We start from the raw sequence: 21,106 nt of genomic DNA, 5'->3' as shown, positions 1-21,106 counted from the left end.
ACAGTCTGTGGGGAGAGAAACACAGTCTGTGGGGAGAAACACAATCTGTGGGGACAGAAACACAGTCTGTGGGGAGGGAAACACAGTCTGTGGGGAGGGAAACACAGTCTGTGGGGAGAGAAACACAGTCTGTGGGGAGGGAAACACAGTCTGTGGGGACAGAAACAGTCTGTGGGGAGGGAAACGCAGTCTTTGGGGAGAGAAACACAGTCTGTGGGGAGAGAAACACAGTCTGTGGGGAGGGAAACACAGTCTGTGGGGACAGAAACACAGTCTGTGGGGAGAGAAACACAGTCTGTGGCGGGAGAAACACTGCCTGTGGGGACAGAAACACAGTCTGTTGGGAGAGAAACACAGTCTGTGGGGAGGGAAACACAGTCTGTGGGGACAGAAACACAGTCTGTGGGGAGAGGAACACAGTCTGTGGGGAGAGAAACACAGCCTGTGGGGAGAGAAACACAGCCTGTGGGGAGAGAAACACTGCCTGTGGCGAGAAACACAGTCTGTGGGGACAGAAACACAGTCTGTGGGGTGAGAAACACAGTCTGTGGGGTGAGAAACACAGTCTGTGGGGAGAGAAACACAGTCTGTGGAGACATAAACACAGTCTGTGGGGAGAGAAACACAGTTGAGGTTGAGTCCAGTATGGCTTTTCTTCAGAACCAGACTCAAAATGTGAACTGTTTCTCTCTCTGTCACGCTGCCAGATCTGCTGAGCTTCTCTGGCCATTTCTATGTGTATGTTTCAGACTTCCAGTATCACAGAATTCTACCTTTACCCTGCTTGACTTTAGGAAAGGGAATGTACTACCCTTACTTGGATCGGTCTAATTCCCAATTGATGGAATTTTAACATTCCCAGCTGTAGTGGTGGGGTCTGAACCCATGTCCTAGAGTGTAAAGGCTCGCCCTTGACTGAGGACATTATCACTGGGCTATCATCTCCCCCACCCAGCCCAGCTCACAGCTGCTGGAGATCTTGTGCTGCTATTGCTGAAAGTTTGGAAGCAAAAGTGGAGAGAGTCGGGTCTTTTGTACAGCAGTCTTACATTTTTCACACCTGTAGTGTTGCTGCTGCTATGATGGACAAACAAGTAGGTTCAGTGAAAACAGGACACTGAGGAACATGACACAGCCTCTGGAAGGAGAATGTCACTGTTCACTGGCTCATAGCAGCCTATCTAGACAACCAGGGCCTTGTTGATTAGATTAGATTACTTACAGTGTGGAAACAGGCCCTTCGGCCCAACAAGTGCACACCGACCCGCCGAAGTGCAACCCACCCATACCCCTACATTTACCCCTTACCTAACACTACGGGCAATTTAGCATGGCCAATTCACCTGACCCGCACATCTTTGGACTGTGGGAGGAAACCGGAGCACCCGGAGGAAACCCACGCAGACACGGGGAGAACGTGCAAACTCCACACAGTCAGTCGCCTGAGGCGGGAATTGAACCCGGGTCTCAGGCGCTGTGAGGCAGCAGTGCTAACCACCGTGCCGCCCACAAGTTGTTGGTATCATATCAGTTATCATGTGATGCTATGTTTACAACTGGTTCAAATGAATGATACTTAATTTAAGAAAAGTCCAAAATGGGGCATAAAAGCTGCATTGCACAGATCCCATCGGATCAGTTATGTTAAAATAGCATCCCCTCTGCATGTTTCTATAATTTGTACGTGTCTATAATTGTGTGTCTGAATTGCTGTATTGATGTGATTTCCCCTTGTGGGAGAGGCTAGGAATAAAGGCTGAATCAGAGGTTCCACATTTAAAACAGAGGTGGGAAGGAATTTCTACTCTGGGAGGGTAGTGAATCTGTAGAATTCTTTACCAAAGAGGACTACTGTGGATTGAATAAAAGCAAATTACTGCGGATGCTGGAATCTGAAACCAAAAGAGAAAATGCTGGGAAATCACAGCAGGTCTGGCAGCATCTTATTGTGGGGTGAATATATATTGAAGTAGACCGATTTTTAATCTGTGTGGGAATCAAGGATTGCAGGGAAAGGAAGAAAAGTGGATTTGAGAATGATCAGATCAGACACGGTCCCACTGAATGGTGAAGCAGACTTGACGAGGTGAAATGCCTGATTCTCTCCTCTGTCTTGTGGCCTTCTGTGGGCTTGTGCAGCCTGCAGTAGGTCAGTGCAGTGGTGCATATTTGTATTCCTGTATCTGAATGCTCTTGTGCATCCCTGTGTGTCCCTCTGCATTCCTGTTCATTTGATTTGTCTGGATATTTGCGAAGTGTTTTACGTTTCTTTGTCTGTGTGATCCAATCTATTACCGTGTCTGCGAATTTCTGCATGTGTAAGAGATCGCAGGTGTGAGAGTGTGTGAAAGTCTGATTGTTCGAGAATGAGTGTGATAGTGAATATGTGCATGTATTTAGGAAAGTGTGTCCATGTGAGAATGTGTGTGCGCTCATGCCCATGTTAAGAAGTGTGCATGTGAGAGTGTGAGTTCGAGAAAGTGTGTGTGTTTTTGTGCAGGACTTAAAGACGTTGTGAGAATGAGTGAAGTTGTGTCTATGCATATGAGAACATGTGTGTGTATGTATGAATGCAAAGGAGAGGATGTGTGCATGTGTGCTCGTGACGTGTGTGTGCATGCATGAGTGTGAGTGTATGTGTCTGTGTCCCTGAAAGAATGTGTGTGTGCATGTGCAGTGTGGGACTGTGTGTGTGTGTGTGGATGTGCACATCAGCCAGTGTGTGTGTAAGTGTGTGTGTGTGTGTGGATGTGCACATCTGCCTGTGTGTGTGTGTGTGTGTGTGTGTGTAAGGGTGCGGATTATGTGCATGCCTGCATTCTTGTACAAGGTGTTGTGAATCTCCATGAGGGACTGGTTGGTACTGAATTCTCCCATCTTGCTTAAACATTGAAATCACAGCAGCCTGTGCGAGAATTCATTGAATAATTAGGTGTAATTATCCTGCACTCGAGTTGGTGGCAGGTTGGATTCTGGAGGCGGCTCACTGTAAGACAGAGAGAGAGAGAGATTCCTTCCAGATAACAGCCGTTAGCTTCCTTATAATTCCAACCTGCAGCTAAAACACCCCCTCAACAACAGCACCCCCTCAGTTACTACCACCCCCTTAGCTGTTGCCCCCTCCTCAGTTACAACTGCCCCGTCGTCAGCTACAACCTCCTTCGCCGTTACAGCACCCTCCTCAGCTACAGCCTTGTTCTCATTTCTAGCTGCATCAATCTGTCGGTTAGAATTCTATTCCAGGAATTTGAGGACCAGAGCAGTAATGTGTCTTGCCCCATCGAGGTATGTGCTCCCCATAGCGGAGTGTTTCTAAATGGGCCTATATGTGAAACGCTATTTTCTCTCCTTGATTGTGTCTGTGAATTATTTTGGGTATGTGCACGTGTGTTGGTTTATCTGGGCTTGCCCCCCACGTGTGTCACTGCACTTGCATCTGCGAGAATAGACACCTGTAATGTGCGCCAACCTGCAACTGCACCTCTGGCATGGTTTCCTGCATGTGTCTATGATTGCTTGTGTCTGTCTCTGTGTATGTGATTGTGTGTGTGTGTGTGTGTGTGCACGTTCCGTGTGTTTCTGTGCCTGTGTGTCTCTCTATGTTTGCGTGTGCTCGTGTCTCGTCCGTGTTCTTGCGTGTTTCTTTGTGATTCTGTGTACGGACATGTCTCCCTGCGTTCGTTGGGAAGAGTTGAATGGTCTGGAATGCGCTGCCTGGGAATGTGATGGAGGCCGTCTCACTTGAAAGGGCGTTGGACAATTATTTCAATAGAAGAAATGTGAAAGGGTGTGGGAGAAATGGAAGAGACGGGCACAAACTGGATTGGTCATTCCAAGGTCTAGTGCATGGACTGAATGACCTCCTTCTGCACCCCAACACACTCTGTGGGTTTGTCAAATCTCCTCACAACCATCACTTTTATAGAACCCCAGCTTCTCCAATTTATCTTGGCTTCCCTCACGCCTGGAACCATTCCACTTTTTTTGCATCTCCTCCATTGCCTTTCTCTGTCTCTCTGTCTCCCTCCCTCTCTCCCTCCCTCTCTGCCTGGCACCAGCTCCCTTTCCTTTGCCCTATTTCCGTGGATCACGAGCAACACCATGGGTAACCCACTTGTGAATTATTTATCCTTCACCAGTTTCCTTCCTGAGTTTGACGTTTGTACATGATCCATCATGTTTCACATTTCGTTCCATCTGTGATCATCCTGACAACCCGAAATCCTGCTTCATCTCTGCTGAAAAAGTGCCGAACTGCTGTGAAGATGCACCATTAACACCTTTCGCTTGTGTCGCATTCCATGGCCCCTCAACCTGGACAGGGAGTGGGAGGCAGGGAAAGGGGCATTTTGGGAAAGACAATGCCTGCAACTAATCGGAAGTCTTACAGACGGTGACGGAGTGTGTTCAGGTTATGTTGCTGAGCATCCAGCTCACATTGGAAGCACAGCGATCTTGAATCCTGGTGCTGCAGCTAATACTCACAGAAACATAGACACATTTACTCCTGGGGTTGGCAAAACGAATAGCTGCAGAGAGGGCAGCCTTTTCGGTTAGATCCAGTCGGTTTTAAGCAGTGATCTGTGGCAGGCCTGGTGCTGTCTCCTCTCATTGGACACCCCTTTCCCTGAAAGAATGCTCACATGACCTCCAGCCTGGCCTCACTCCTCCATCTCTGATCAATTGAGTTGTCTTCCCATAAGGTGCCTCATCTCCCACTGAAAGACAACTGGATGATTCCTGATCCAATAACACCCAAGTACCGGACGGGAAATACTTGGGAGGTCATGGCCTAGTGGTATCATTGCTAGGAAAAAGTGAGGTCTGCAGATGCTGGAGATCAAAGCTGAAAATGTGTTGCTGGAAAAGCGCAGCAGGTCAGGCAGCATCCAAGGAACAGGAAATTCGACGTTTCGGGCATAAGCCCTTCATCAGGAATGAGGAAAGTCTTTGACGCTTCGGGCATAAGCCCTTCATCAGGAATGAGGAAAGATTCCTCATTCCTGATGAAGGGCTTATGCCCGAAACGTCGAATTTCCTGCTCCTTGGATGCTGCCTGACCTGCTGCGCTTTTCCAGCAACACATTTTCAGCTGGTATCATTGCTAGACTATGAATTTGGACACCATCTGAGGACTTGGGTTAAGTCCCATGACAGATCACTTGAACTCAGTAAGGAAGCTGGAATTTAGAATCTAGTGATGATTATGATACTATTGGTGAGGAGAAAAACCCACTGGGTTCACCAATACTCCTCTGGGGAAGGAAATATCTTGTCCTTACCTGGTCAAGAGTACATGTGACTCAATGTCGTCACATGGTCGACTTTTAATTGGACAAAAAATGCTGACTCAGACAGCAACGCCCAGGTCTAGTAACTGAATGACTAAAGGACTCCTGCATTGTTTCAAAGTTATTAACGAAGCCAGTACAAAGTTGTGCATGTGAGCTGGATTGGCCACGGTAAATTGTCTGCAGTGACGAGGGATGTGCAGGCTACCTGGATGAGCTGTGGGAAATGCAGGGTGACAGGGATAGGTGGTGGTCTGGGTGGCATGCGTTTCAGAGGGTCAGTGTGGACTCAATGGGCTGAAGGGCCTGCTTCCTCTCTGCAGGATTCCATGACCCTATGATTCCATGTTTTCGGTTTGCCGATATTGCTGTTGAGGAGGGAGTTCCGGGAGTTTGACCCATTCTATGTCAGCAATAAAGTTCCAAGTCAGGATGGTTAATGATTTAAATGGGAATTTGTATGCTAATTGTGTTATGAAGATTCACAGTTGCACGAAATAGCACTGATAATAAGAGACCACTTGCACACAGAGTGGGGTGGTGTATTGGGTACAGAGCAGATGTATGTAGCACTGCATTCTGTAAATACACCGAGTATCAAGAAATAATTTAGAGCCTACTTTCACCAAATAGTTTCAGACTAATTTGACAGATGTTCCCAAATTTCTGCTGTCCCTGTTTTCCCACACAATAGTGGTATGAATCTCTCACCAATATTTACCCCTCAAATATCTCAATTTGGCTAATATATTTTCTGTGATCATCCTGAACAGAAACACAAACTACATTGCTTTAGCCCGCAAACGCACTTTGACACTCCTTGAGGTTGTGAAAAACTCCTTTTTCCTCACTGCTTCAAGCACAACGATATCATCGTTTGGAAATTTCAGATCTGGGGTCCACTCAAAACGTCTATGGATGCCCGGCTTTGATTCTGTTTTCATTAATAATCTACAAATGTAACTATTCTAGCTTTGGTAACCCCACTTTCCCATTAGGGAGATGTAGGGATTGCATTCGCAATCGTCAGCCACAAGATGAAACAACAACTGTTTGCATTTGTGTGGCACCTTTAACACAGGGAAACATCCCAAGGTTCTTCACAGGACTGTTAACAACCAATATTTGATAATGGAGTCACTTAAGGAGAAAGTAGAGAAAGGGGCCAAAGACTTGTTGAAAGAACTCAGTTTTAAGGGACACTATCTTGGGGGAGAAAGTGAGGTCTGCAGATGCTGGAGATCAGAGCTGAAAATGTGTTGCTGGAAAAGCGCAGCAGGTCAAGCAGCATCCAAGGAACAGGAAATTCGACGTTTCGGGCATAAGCCCTTCATCAGGAATGAGGAAAGTGTGTCCAGCAGGCTACGATAAAAGGTAGGGAGGAGGGCCTTGGGGGAGGGGCGATGGTGAGGGTGATAGGCCGGAGTGGGGGGTGGGGGCGGAGAGGTCAGGAAGAAGATTGCAGGTTAGGAAGGCGGTGCTGAGTTTGAGGGATTCGACTGAGACAAGGTGGGGGGAGGGGAAATGAGGAAACTGGAGAAATTTGAGTTCATCCCTTGTGGTTGGAGGGTTCCTAGGCGAAAGATGAGGCGCTCTTCCTCCAGCCGTCGTGTTGCTATGGTCTGGCGATGGAGGAGTCCAAGGACCTGCATGTCCTGGGTGGAGTGGGAGGGGGAGTTAAAGTGTTGAGCCACGGGGTGGTTGGGTTGGTTGGTCCGGGTGTCCCAGAGGTGTTCTCTGAAACGTTCGGCAAGTAGACGGCCCGTCTCCCCATAGTCTACTGAGGAGATGCCACAAGGAAATTCAGAGTCCAAGCCACAGAAAGGGGTGGTCACCAGTGAGGGAGCAATAAACCTCAGGGACACTTGAGATGGCAGAACTAGAAGAGCGCAGAGATCTCGGAGGACTGTCAAGTTAGAGCTTACGGCAGAGTTCAGGAGGAGAGAGGTCGTAAGGAGTTTTCAAAGAAAATCTTAAAGCTCAGGTTTGTCTCAGGACACTGAATTACCCCAGCAAACACAGCAGGGATGAGTGAAAGGGGCTCAGTGTGAGTGAGGAGATGTCCTGTCGAGTTTTGGATGTGCTGACCATAAAGGCACCTTTCCGACCTCGGCTGGAGTATTGTGTACGGTTGATGACACCACACTATACGGAAAATGGAGAGGTGCAGAAGAAATTTACAGAGTGGTTCCTGAAATGAGAAATTTCACTTATTGAAGATAGGTGGAAGGAGTTGGGACTGTTCTCCTTGGTGAGAAGGAAAATCTGATAGAGATTTTCGAATTCATGAGCTGGCTGACGGAGTAGATCGGGAGAAACTGTTCATGTGTGTAACAGGGACAAGAACGAGAGGGCATAGATGTAAAGCAGCATGGAAGAGAAGCTAGGGTGCTGTGAGAATAAAACGTGAAATGTGCTACCTGCAAATATGGGGGAGGCACGTTCAACTGAGGCATTCAAGAGGGTGTGAAACTATTCTTTGGATTTTTAAAAATGTGCAAGATTTTGGGGAAAGGGCACAAGACTGCCAATAGGTAATGGTGCTTGATGGAGGAGCTGGTGCAGGCATGATGGGCTGAAGGGTCTCCATTAAACTCAACCTGGTAACACTTCCGTGATTCTGTGAGGTGAGGATGGGGAGAGGGCGAGGGAATTGGGAAGCTGGTCAGGAGAATAATTGAATGATTTGAACGTATCATCTCCATGATAACACTCTTACAATTTTGGGGGAGGGATAGCGAGGAAGTGGATGAAACAATTTCATTCGTGAGGCCAAATTCAGCAGGAAGCTTTCCAAACCTAATATCCTCCGACTATCTCTCCCTGTTTTCCTGATGAACACGGCTCCAGTGAGTCTCTCTCCATTTACAATAATATCTGGCACTAACATGCCAGATGTTTTCCAGGATGATTCACAAAGTGGTTATTGGGCCAACTTAGATCGACGCCACGGAGGGAGATATTGAAACAGGTGACCAAAAGCCTTGTCAAAGGAGCATCTCACGGGCGAGAAATGAGGCAGAGAGGTGGAGGGAAAGAATTCCAGAACTTGGGACCGAGGTATCTGAAAGCGCAGTCACAGACTGGAGCGATTAAATCAAGGATGCTTGGGAAGTCAATATTGAAGGAGAGTAGCGAACTCAGAGGACTGTAGGGCTGGAGATCATTCCCACAGGGAGGAGGAGGTGAGACCAAAGAGGAATGTGGAAAGCAAGGCCAGAAATTTTAAATGGACACCATAATCCACTGTGGTCCGAATTTTACCTTGGTCCTGTTGCATTGCAGAATTCAAATCCCTCATGGGCGGCACGGCGGCACAGTGGTTAGCACTGCTGTCTCACAGCGCCTGAGACCCGGGTTCAATTCCCGCCTCAAGCGACTGACTGTGTGGAGTTTGCACGTTCTCCCCGTGTTTGCGTGGGTTTCCTCCGGGTGCTCCGGTTTCCTCCCACAGTCACAAAGATGTGTGGGTCAAGTGAATTGGCCATGCTAAATTGCCCATAGTGTTAGGTAAGGGGCAAATATAGGGTATGGGTGGGTTGTGCTTCGGCGGGTCGGTGTGGACTTGTTGGGCCGAAGGGCCTGTTTCCACACTGTAAGTAATCTAATCTAATCAGTATTTCTAGCAGTCAGTCGACCAGTAATATTTAACTCACAGTCAGACCTTTCAAGTAGAAATTCTAATCCCTTCTACGTTGAACACAAATTTGAGGATTTGGACTTATTGAAACATGAATATTCTGAGTAAATCACAGGGAGGACAGCTGACCACGACGTCTGCATCAACACAGACATCCAGGCTAAAGTTTGACTGACACTGCACTTCCCCCAGCTTGGCACTCAGCCCCCTCCACTCCCAGCTCACAGTGGCAGCACCAAGCACTCATCCACAAGGTACACTGCAGCAAACTTGCCAAAGCTCCTTGGGCAGTACACTTCCGAACCAATTTCCAATGAGGCACTGATACCGGGTGACAGCTTTAACCAAAACGTCGGGGCGATTGAGATTCAGGACAGCCAGACAGGCGAGAACACGTGAAACATAGCTGAAGCCAAGATGGGACCATACTTTGAAGATATTAAATGTAATTTCAGGAGAAACAGGAATCACTCCACATCCAGACGAACAATAGAATATCCCATTTGATATTTGCTGCTGGGGGCAATAGGTGAGGGTGAGGCAACATAGAGAGGCAATATCATGAGCCCCGAAGACATTCATCAGTCCCTGGGAAAAGATTAACGTGACGTTCCTGGGCTGTGCTATTGGGAAGCGGGATTAGCATATGGACAGCTGACGATGGGGAAGCTGGTCAAGGGAATTACTTTGTATCATGAAGGCGTACTACAGGACCCATGGAAAGGTAAACATCCTGCAAATAGAGACCGCAATTTCCCTTCCCACGTGGTGAAAGATGCCCTCCAACACAGCTCAGGCAGCATCCAAGGAACAGGAGAATCGACGTTTCGGGCATAAGCCTGAAGAAGGGCTTATGCCCAAAATGTCGATTCTCCTGTTCCTTGGATGCTGCCTGACCTGCTGCGCTTTTCCAGCAACACATTTTCAGCTCTGATCTCCAGCATCTGCAGTCCTCACTTTCTCCTCCAACGCATTTCATCCACATCCCGCACCTCCGCCCTCAGACCCCACCCCTCCAACCGTAATAAGGATAGAACACCCCTGGTGCTCACCTTCCACCCTACCAACCTTCGCTTAAACCAACTCATCCGCCGACATTTCCGTCACCTCCAAAAAGACCCCACCACCAGGGATATATTTCCCTCCCCACCCCTTTCCGCCTTCCGCAAAGACCGTTCCCTCCGTGACTACCTGGTCAGGTTCACGACCCCCCTACGACCCACCCTCCCATCCTGGCACCTTCCCCTGCCACCGCAGGAACTGTAGAACCTGTGCCCATACCTCCTCCCTCACCTCTATCCAAGGCCCTAAAGGAGCCTTCCACATCCATCAAAGTTTTACCTGCACATCACCCAATATCATTTATTATATCCGTTGCTCCCGATGCGGTTCCCTCTACACTGGGGAGACTGGACGCCTCCTAGCAGAGCGCTTTAGGGAACATCTCCAAGATACCCGCACCAATCAACCACACCGCCCCGTGCCCCAACATTTCAACTCTCCCTCCCACTCTGCTGTGGACATGGAGGTCCTGGGCCTCCTTCACCGCCGCTCCCTCACCACCAGACGCCTGGAGGAAGAACGCCTCATCTTCCGCCTCGGAACACTTCAACCCCAGGGCATCAATGTGGACTTCAACAGTTTCCTCATTTCCCCTTCCCCCACCTCACCCTAGTTCCAAACTTCCAGCTCAGCACTGTCCCCATGACTTGTCCGGACTTGTCCGACCTGCCTAGCTCCTTTTGCACCTATCCACTCCACCCTCTCCTCCCTGACCTATCACCTTCATCCCCTCCCCCACTCACCCATTGTACTCTATGCTACTCTCTCCCCACCCCCACCCTCCTCTAGCTTATCTCTCCACACTTCAGGCTCACTGCCTTTATTCCTGATGAAGGGCTTTTGCCCGAAACGTCGATTTCGCTGATCCTTGGATGCTGCCTGAACTGCTGTGCTCTTCCAGCACCACTGATCCAGAATCTGGTTTCCAGCATCTGCAGTCACTGTTTTTACCTCAAACATGGCATTTAACCAGCGCTGACCAGTGCTGACCATTCACCCCCCACCAACTCCCAGCTTCAAAGGTGTATGAGGCATGTACGAGTGGTGTCCAGCTGCTCTGGCCTGACTGTGGATGGACGCTAATTCCAGCTTTCACTAACCAAGGTCAATATGGTACAGCAGTTGCTGCTGATGTTGCCTGTTAAGGCAGTGTTGCCGTGTCAAGAACATCAAAGAGAAAACCCCATTTCCCCCACCCATCCCACCACTACCATCCCAAACACCACCACCCCCCCAGCTCCCATCCCCTGATCTACGTTCCAGCACCTCTCACCCACCAAGGCAGACGGAGATTCACCTGGGCTGGGAGGCCGGGAGAAGCAAGCATGAGAGAGAGAGAGAGAGAGAGAGAGAGAGAGGCAGCCGGCTGAGTGTCACCGGCTGAACATCTTACCGTGATCAGCGTGCCTCCCTTCCACCGGAACGCTGACCGTCCGACGCAGCAGCTTAGTCCTTGAGGAAGGCTCGTGCCTTCGCTCACGAAGCAGTAAAGGATGAACCTGCAAACCAGACAGAAGGTCAGGAAAGGCAAACCACTTGGTACATACAGCAGTTTCAAAGGGGCACACTATATAATACAGAAGAAAACGTCCTGTGCACTGTCACCATCAAACATTCCAGGAGAGGGACAGCCTGGGGTTTGATAGAGAATAAAGCTTTAACCAGAATGTCCCCGTCAAACACTCCCAGGACAGGGACAGTGTGCGGTTATACTGGCTACAAGAGGAAAGCTTTCTCTACACTGTCCCCATCAAATACTCCCAGGACAGGGACAGCACAGGGGGATAGCGAAGCCCTCTCTGCTGGGGTATAAACAGTGAATAATCGAATGAACACAATCAATCTGTGTGGTCTGGCTATAAATTACCGTGACGATTGTTTCGATTTGCTTCTAACCAATTCATCAATCTCATTTATTATGGACACAGCGCGAGATGAATGGAAGGTCAATAATGATCAGATTGCTGAGAGACTCAGGGCAGTCAGTGTGACAGGAAGATACAGTGACAGCTGTGACAAGCTGCAGAATGGCAGCAGATTGTCGGCTTTAATAAATGTCTCTCCCTATCTTTCACCCGTCTTCGATTCCTCGTGCTCCTCAAAGAGGTTGTGTCAGTTGTCTATCGCTGCAACCTCCTCCAATTCTCTAACGCGCTGAGGCTTCTGTGCTCCTACTATCCCAGCATCTCGAGCCTCCCATTGCTCCCAATCGCCCCTCTCTGTTAATCTTCCCACCTCTTTCTCTCTCTCTCTCTTTCTCTCTCTCTCTCCACCTCAAATTCACTCTTTTAAACTGGTTCCCTTGAGCACAGGAACACAGAAGATTGAAGCACGAGTAGGCCATTCAGCCCTTCAAACCTGCTCCACCATTGAGTATGATCATGGCTGATGGTCCAACTCAGTCCCCTGTTCCCACTTTCTCCTCCATACCTCTTGATCCCCTTAGTCCTTAGGACTTAGAACATGGGTGGCATGGTGGCACAGTGGTTAGCAGTGCTGCCTCACAGTGCCTGAGACCCGGGTTCAATCCCCACCTCAGGTGACTGATTGTGTGGAGTTTGCATGTTCTCCCCATGCTCCGGTTTCCTCCCACAGTCCAAAGATGTGCAGTCAGGTGAATTGGCCATGCTAAATTGTCCATAGTGTTAGGTAAGGGGTATGGGTGGGTGGCGGGTCAGTGTGGACTTGTTGGGCCAAAGGGCCTGTTTCCACACTGTAAGTCTAATCTAATCTAAAATATATCCAACTCCTTTTAGAAAACAATCAATGTTTTGGCCACAACTGCTTTCCGTGACAGAGAATTCCACAGGCTCCCCCACCCTCTGAGTGGAGACATCTCAGTCCTCAGTGGCCTGCCAGAATTGAAAGAGAGTCATCCCACTGTTTCCCTCTCCACGGATGCTGTGAGACCTATTCTGCACCTTAAGCCCTGTGAACCCCTCCCCGGCTCTGGATTCCCCAGTCATCGGGAACACCCTTCCTGCAAACTAGCTAAAGTACATCACTCAATGTGACTCCATATTAATTATTTTTCTGATTCCTGCCACTAGCTTAGATTGCTTGTTTTTTTTTGTACGGGGAAGGAGCTATGTAGATGCAAGCTCTTGTTGGTGACCCAGCTTCAGTCAACACACCCTGCGGTGAAGGGAGAAACAGTATTGAAAATTGATCCAAGATTCTGTCACACGTCTGTTCCCCTGAGTGCTGTTCCCCCTTTCTGTTTCTGAAATAAAAGCCTTCCGTTGACATAACATCCTTCACAACCTCAGGATGCTCCAAGTGCCATCTTTTGGTTACATTTTTTTAATATGTCATTATGCAATTCCGTTTTAGGGTGGGGAAATAAGGGGCTGTATTGGGCACAGCGTGTTCCCACAGAAAGTTCCCACATGGATGATAGGATTGCCTGTTTGTTCTTTAAGATCAGGTTGGAGGAGAGGGCTTCTGCCAAGGTTAATATGTGTCTCGATGCTGAGCGTGACCTAGGAAGCAAACCAGGTTCACTTCCAGGGCAAGAGTCATGGCAGCGACCAGTGGGGGGCGGAATGGGAATAGACAGCAAGAATTCACATGGACCTGACGGGTGCCACTCCAGGAGAGACAAAGAAAGGCAGAAAGAGAAGAAGGAAGAGACCGAAAGAAAAGTAGGAGAAAGAGAGGGAGATAGAGGGAAGGAGAGGGAGAAAAGGAAAGAGAGAAGGAGAAAGGGGAGAGATAGTGGGAGCGAGATGGCGGAGAGAGGCTGAGAAAGGGAAAGAGAGAGTGGCAGGTAGATAGAGAAAGAGAGAAAACAAAAGAAGGGGAGTGGGAAAGAAAAGGGCAGAGTGAGAAAGGAGAAGCAGACAGCGAGAGAGGAAGAAAGAGAGAAAGAGAGTGTGTGTGAGAAAGAGAGAGGGGGAGAGAGAAAGGGGGGAAACAGAGAAAGAGGGAGAGGAAAAATAAGGTAGAGTGAAAGAGAGACAGATAAATGGAGAGAAAGAGGTGGAAAAAGACAGGGAGAAAGAGTGGGAGAAAATAATGAGGATTTGGTTTCCCAGGAGACTCCGTGGCAACACCATCTGATTGGCAGCTCCCTTTCCTCCCACTCTCGCCCAGCACATGTGCTCAGAGCGCCACCCCGGTGACAAGCTGGCAACTGCACCGCTCCTCTCATTAAAGGCTGAGGTAAAGGGCCAGGGCTTCTGCAGTCTGCATTTACACAGAGCCAGGAGGGTACAGGGAAAAGAAAAATCCCCATAGCATTACACAGAAACATTCGCAAAAACAAAATCTGACAATGAGCCTTCAGAGAAGAGGTATATCTATGCAGTACCCCTCAGCATCTCCCAATCTACCTCACAACCAGTTGGGCACGTTCTGAATTACTGTCAGGTACAGCAATGCAAATCCACAAAGCACCCTCCCTGAAACAACGATAAAAAAGGACAACATCCTTTTTTTTTCAAAAAAGACTTAGATTGAGGAGGGAACATTGACCTTGCAGGAGAAAAGCCCTGAGGTCTTTGACGCTCAGCTGTGAGATGGGAGATAGGGCCTTGCAGTGTAAAGTCTCAACGCTCTCCTGACAGTGGGGCACTCTCTCAGCATTGCATTAGGGTCCCCTGGAGTGAGGCTTGGACCCATAGGCTTCTGCCTCAGCCACAAGGCAAGGCCAGATCTGGAGGAGATCAGAGATCCCCAAGGGTTCTGAAACACAGCAGGGCTGTCGGGTGACGGTAGTTGCAGAAGGAGGGAGCGTGAGATCAGTGATTAGAGGCTAGGATGAGGCCAATTAGAAGGCAAAAAGGAGAATGTTAAAGTCAAGACTGGATTGACATCCAACGTAAATCAACAAGGTAAAGGCAATGAGTGATGGATTGGGCGCAGGTTATGACAAAAGCATGTAAGTACTCTAATCACTGATGGCTTTAATGATGCAAAGATTTCATTGGTGCACGAGGCCTACTGACCACTTTCCCTTGCATCGAGCCCACCTCCTCACCATCGAGCCCACCTCCTCACCATCGAGCCCACCTCCTCACCATCTCAATTCCTACCCGACTGGGAAAGCATCGATCTGTGTCCATCAGATTGACCCGGGCCATGTCACCAAGCCGGCTCATGGGACCATCACCCCTTAGTCCAGAGGTCACCTCCTCCTCCTCCAATATTTCTTCATGTCTCACTGTTATTCGAACCGAGCATTGTGCTGAATTATTTACCGCAACCAAATCTCACCATCGCTTTCGAGATAATGAGCTTGTATTCCCACCCTCTGAGTGAAGACATTTCCCCTCATCTCAGTCCTCAGTGGCCTGCCAGAACTGAAAGAGAGTCAACCCATTGTTTCCCTCTCCACAGATGCTGTGAGAACTACTCCACACCTTAAGCCCTGTGACCCTCCCCTCCCCGGTTCTGGGTTCCCCTGCAAGCTTCAGCTAAATGACATCTGATCACCTTAAACAGAAATTAGGGGGAAGAGTAAGCCATTCATGCCCCTTCAACCTGCTCCACCATTCAATATGATCATGGCTGATCATCCAACTCAGTCCCCTGTTCCTACTTTCTCTCCCATACCCTTTGATCCCTTTGGCCTTAAGAACTATATCTAACTCCTTCTTAATTATTTTCCGTGCCAGTGAATTCCACAGGCTCACACTCTCTGGGTGCAGACATTTCTCCTCATCTCAGTCCGAAATGGCCTCCCCCATATCCTTAAACTGTAACCCCTGGTCTTGATTCTTCTCACTCATTGGGAACCTCCTGTTTTACCTTGTCTAGTCCTGTTAGAATTTTAAAGGTTTCTATGAAATCCCCCCCTTATTCTTTTAAACTCCAGTGAATATCATCCTAGCTGACTATATCAGTGCTGCCATGCTAACATCGGTCTGGTAAACATTAACTTCACACCCTGCATAGCCAGAACATTCTCCCACAGATAAGGAGACCAGAACTGTAGGCCCAGAGGTTGCCTTCTCTTCCAACATGGCACAGTATTCCAAGAGCGTTCTTACCAAGGCCGTCGACAGACCATATTCCAGGAGATTTCATCCCATACTCCCTTAACATACTCCCACTATTGGTCACCCAACTCTCACCGGCCAATCAGAAAGGGAGCAGATTCTCCATCATTCCATTGGGTGATTTTAAACTGTGAGTCACATGGCCTATCTCCCAGACACCATCACGGATAATCTGATCGAGCTAGGGGCTGGAGGCAGTGGGGTATTGATAATGTCACTGAAGTAACAAACTAGAAAACTCAGACCAATGCTTGAGGGATATTCCCACTACTTCTGGGATTCAAATTCCACTCATAAACCCTGAAACATAAATCTAGTGAATAGAACAACTGAGCACTGTAAAAATCCAACTGGTTCACTAATGCTGTTTAGGGAAGGAAATAAGGCTATCATAAATAGGCCATTCAGCCCATTGAATCTACTCCACCATTCAACGAGTTCATGGCTAGTTAGGTAATCGTTAACTTCATTTTCCTGCCTTTTCTCCATGACAAGATTTTCTCACTGATTAAAAGTCTGTCACTCCTCAACTTAATATCCAAGCCTCAACAGGCCTCTGTGGTAAATGATGACACAGGCTCACTCTGAGAGAAGGCATTTCTCCTCCTCTCTGTCTTAGATGTACGGCCTGTTATTTTCAGATTATTTCCTCTGCTCCTAGAGTCTCCCACAAGGCGACACAATCACTCCCTATCTACCCTGTCAAGTTCTCTAAGACTCTTATATGTTTCAATAAGCTCTCTTATTCTTCTATATTCCAACAAACACAGGCCAAAAATACCTCAAATTCTCCACATAAGACAGTCATAGCATCATAGAGTCACACAGCACGAAACCATAATCCCAATCTAAATTGTCCCACCTGCCTGCATTTATCCCTCCAAACATTTCTTATTCATGCCCTTATCTAAGTGTCTTGTAAACATTGCAACTAACTGTACCTGCATCCACCACGCCAAATACTATCAGCCTAGTGAACCATCTCAGGGTTACTTCCAATACCACATACCTTCCTTTCGATGAAAGGACCAGATCTGTTTGAAGTATTCCAGCTTTGGTCTGACTGGTACCTTGTCAAACTTCCCGTTTTTATACTCCATTCCCATTGAGATAAAGACCAAAATTCTATTTGCTTTCCCCATTACCTCCTCAACTTGGATTCCGACATTTTGTCATTCATGGTGTTTTCGTCCTCCAAGTGGCCTACAACGTGACATGGTTTCAGCCTTAATCACCCTCTGAACTCGCCTCAAAAGCCATTCAGTTGAAGGGCAATTACGGATGCACAATAATAGCCAGCCTGGCCACATCCCAGTACAAGAATAAATGGACAAACAGAAGGGATAGGATTACGGGGGCACCCCTTCCTCTTTCCCCCATCCTCTCACCCACGTACCTCCTCCTCGTCTAACATAAGAAGCTGGTTTCCGGAGACAACGCAGAATTTTGGGTTCCACACGGGACGGTCGTAAGGTAACTGGCTATAGGAGATTCGATGGGTTGGTGGTCCTCGCACATCTGTAAGAAGAGGTGATATCGCATCATTAGTTCTGCCAGAACAGCACTAAATTCTTTCTAATTTCCTGATTGATTTGCTCCTCTCTGCCCTTTCCCTCCTCCAGGTCTTTAGTCCATATTTCATTCATCAACCAACACTTCATTCTTCTTTACTTCTCTTTCCCTACTGGCATATGACACAGATAGTGTATGCTCCCTTCCCTGCCTAATGTCTTCTGGAGAAGGATTTTAGCCTGCCACCACAGGCTACAGAACAGAGCAGAATGAGAGATTGTCATGTTCTTACCACCTGCCTCAGGTGTAACAGGGAGCATACTAACATACACTCTACCCTGGCCATCACCTCCCAATACAGTACCGCAGCCCAGAGCTTTCGGCTCTCGGGGAGGGAGGGGGAAGGGGGGCGGGGGGGTGGGGGTGGGGAGATGCTACTCATTATGCCACAGGATCTCCTATGGCCACATCAGCTGGTCATGATCTCATTGCAGTTTGTGAGAACTTACTGAGTGCATATTAGTTGCTACGATTCCTACATGATAGCAGCGCCTTCACTTCATAAGATGCAGCATTGGCTTCAAAACCCTTGTGAGGTGTTAGCAATGCTGAAAATGTGTTGCTGGAAAAGCGCAGCAGGTCAGGCAGCATCCAAGGAGCAGGGGAGTTCGACGTTTTGGGCTTGAGCCCTTCTTCAGGAAGGGCTTCTTCTCCTGTTCCTTGGATGCTAGTGGGCATTCCTAGTGGGCGGCACGGTGGCACAGTGGTTAGCACTGCTGCCTCACAGCGCCAAAGACCTGGGTTCAATTCCCCCCTCAGGCGACTGACTGTGTGGAGTTTGCACATTCTCCCCGTGTCTGCGTGGGTTTCCTCCGGGTGCTCCGGTTTCCTCCCACAGTCCAAAGATGTGCGGGTCAGGTGAATTGGCCATGCTAAATTGCCCGTAGTGTTAGGTAAGGGGTATATGTAGGAGTATGGGTGGGTTGCGCTTCGGCGGGTCGGTGTGGACTTGTTGGGCCGAAGGGCCTGTTTCCACACTGTAAGTAATCTAATCTAATCTAATCACATTTTCAGCTCTGATCTCCAGCATCTGCAGTCCTCACTTTCCCCTCGAGGTGGTAACAATGGCCAGGCAACTACTCAGCCTTTCTTCAACCTTTGAGGGTCAAGACCCATTGAACGTTTCAACAATTTGCTCGGTGTTTTAGACCAATAGAAAAAGCTGTGAGCAGTACTCTGATTCAGTCTCTCAGGTTAGTGTTATCAACCCTTGGGATCGTATTCACAGAGTGAGTTGTTCTAACCCCCCGCAGTAACATGGCGACTAGCACCCTGCTACTCCCATAATCATACCAAATTTTAGATTAGATTAGATTAGATTCCCTACCGTGTGGAAACAGGTCCTTCGGCCCAACCAGTCCACACCGGCCCTCCCAAGAGTAACCCACCCAGACCCATTTCCCCTCTGACTGATGCATCTAACACTAGGGACAATTTACACGGCCAATCCGGCCTAACTTGCACATCTTTGGATTGTGGGAGGAAACCGGAGCACCCTGACACAACCCACACACACACAGGGAGAATGTGCAAACTCCACACAGACACCCGAGGCTGGAATCGAACCTGGGACCCTGGTACTGTGAGGCAGCAGGGCTAACCACTGAGCCACCGTGCCACCCATGCGTTAACCTTTTTTTTGAAGGTAAGTACAGTTTCCCACTTGACCTGACTTTCAGACCAAGGTTGGTCGAAAGTACGAATGAGGATTCTGGTCAAAACAATAATTATTGTTAATAATTAGATTATAGCTAGAGGTATTTTTTTTTCACTCACAGAATGTGGGCATCTGTAGCTAGGTCAGTGTTTATTGGCCATCCCGAATTGTCCAGAGGACATGTAAGAGTCACTATGTTGCTGTGGGACTGGAGTCACTTGTAGTCTAGATGGGGTAAGGACGGTGGTTCCTTTCTTAAAGGTCATTAGTGAACCAGATGGGTTTTTCCATCAATTGGCAACAGATTCATTGCCATCAATAGACCCTTGACTTCCTCCTGAACTCAAATTCCACCATCTGCTGTGGTGGGATTTGAACCCGGGTCCGCTGAACCATAGCTGAGTTAATGGGTTAATAATTTAGCAATAGTACCACTATTTCCCATTGCCATTATCTCCTCCCCCCCCGACACCCCCAAAGTTATTTGGAACAGGGTGATCTGATCCTTCATTCTGCTGGCCACAGTTGATGGTGTAGTGGGAAAGCTACTGGCCTGGGAACCCCTGAGGACCAAGGTTAATGCTGTGGTGACGAGGGTTCCAATCCCACCACAGCAACTGCTGAAATTCGAATTCAATGAATGAATCAAGAATTAAAAGCTAACTTAATGGTGACTGAAAATTGGGCCAATTGCTGTAAAAAAAATCTATCTGGTTTACTGACATCCTTTAAGGATCATTCTTACCTGGTCCAGCCTACACGTGACTCCAGACCTAAAACAATGTGGTTGACTCAAACCAGTCTATCTAGTGGTAGAAATTAAACCATTCAGCTTGTCTGACATTGACTTAGCTACAGGGAAGGAGACTGGGACTCCTTACTAACAGTTGGGACAAGTGCCAAACCTGGAGGAGTTGCCTCACAGATTAGGCAAGCTTACAGAATCATACCTTAGGGACAATGTCCCAGACACCACCAACACCATTCATGGATATGTCATGTCTCACCGGCCGGACAGGCCAGGCAGAGGCAGTGGCTCAGTGCTATACAGTCAGGAGGGAGTTACTCAGGGGAGTCCTCAACTTTGGTGCTGGACCCTACGAGGTTTCATGACTTCGAGTTACACATGGGCAAGGAGGCCTCCTGCTGATTACTTCACACTGCCCTCCCTCGGCAGTACTCCTTTGTGTTCAACAACATTTGGAGGGTGCACTGAGAATGGCAAGGGCACTAAATGTACACAGGGTGGGGATTTCAATGGCCACCACTCACTACCAACAGGGGCTTGGCAGCAGCACTAATGACCGAGCTGGTCAGGTCTGAACAGACATAGCTACTAGAGTGGCTTTGTGGCAAGTGGGCGAGGGAACCAACAAGAAGGGAAATTTCTTGACCTCATCCTCACCAACCTGTCCATGACAGTACCAGTAAGAATGACCACCACACACACAGTCCTTGTGGAGATGAAGTTCCACCTTCACATTGAGAATACCCTCCATCGTGCTGTTTGGCACTGTCACGGTGCTAAATGGGACAGATTTCAGAATAAAAAGGATTTAGCAAATTAAGGTATTCATGAGATGCTGTGGACCATCAGCAGCAGCAGAATAGTACTCTGTAACCTCATCTGTAACGCAGTCATTACCATCGAGCTGTGGGATCAACCCTGGTTCAATGTCAAGGGCAGGCAGGTTTGCCAGGAGCAGCACCAAGCATATCTAAAACTGAAGGGTAGGTATAGAATTTGCATAGCAACAGAATAAGCAGACAGTGATAGACACAGCTAAGTGATCACACAATCAGTAGACCCAATCTAGGCTCTGCAGTCCTGCCAATGCCCAGTCTTGAATGATAGTACAGAAAAGAACTATTAGGAGGAGGC

The 21,106-nt window shown here is 48.3% G+C and overlaps 1 protein-coding gene across 1 annotated transcript in view; it reads right to left on the bottom strand.

The window, feature by feature from the left end:
* Positions 1-17,424, bottom strand: part of LOC132832846 (ras/Rap GTPase-activating protein SynGAP-like) — a 617,922-nt gene extending 600,498 nt beyond the window's left edge. Inside the window, exons 1-2 of the mRNA XM_060851032.1 lie at positions 17,392-17,424; positions 11,387-11,492 (exon numbers count right to left, since the gene is read on the bottom strand). Coding sequence (XP_060707015.1) covers positions 11,387-11,492; positions 17,392-17,409 — 124 coding nt within the window. The 5' untranslated portion in view covers positions 17,410-17,424. The remainder of the gene's footprint in view (positions 1-11,386; positions 11,493-17,391) is intronic.
* Between the last annotated feature and the right edge of the window lie 3,682 nt (positions 17,425-21,106).

This window comes from Hemiscyllium ocellatum, chromosome 35 (assembly GCF_020745735.1).
Source record: "Hemiscyllium ocellatum isolate sHemOce1 chromosome 35, sHemOce1.pat.X.cur, whole genome shotgun sequence".
NCBI classification, from domain to species: domain Eukaryota; kingdom Metazoa; phylum Chordata; class Chondrichthyes; order Orectolobiformes; family Hemiscylliidae; genus Hemiscyllium; species Hemiscyllium ocellatum.
Note: the sequence above shows the minus strand (reverse complement) of the source record. Positions and strands in the feature narration are given on the sequence as shown.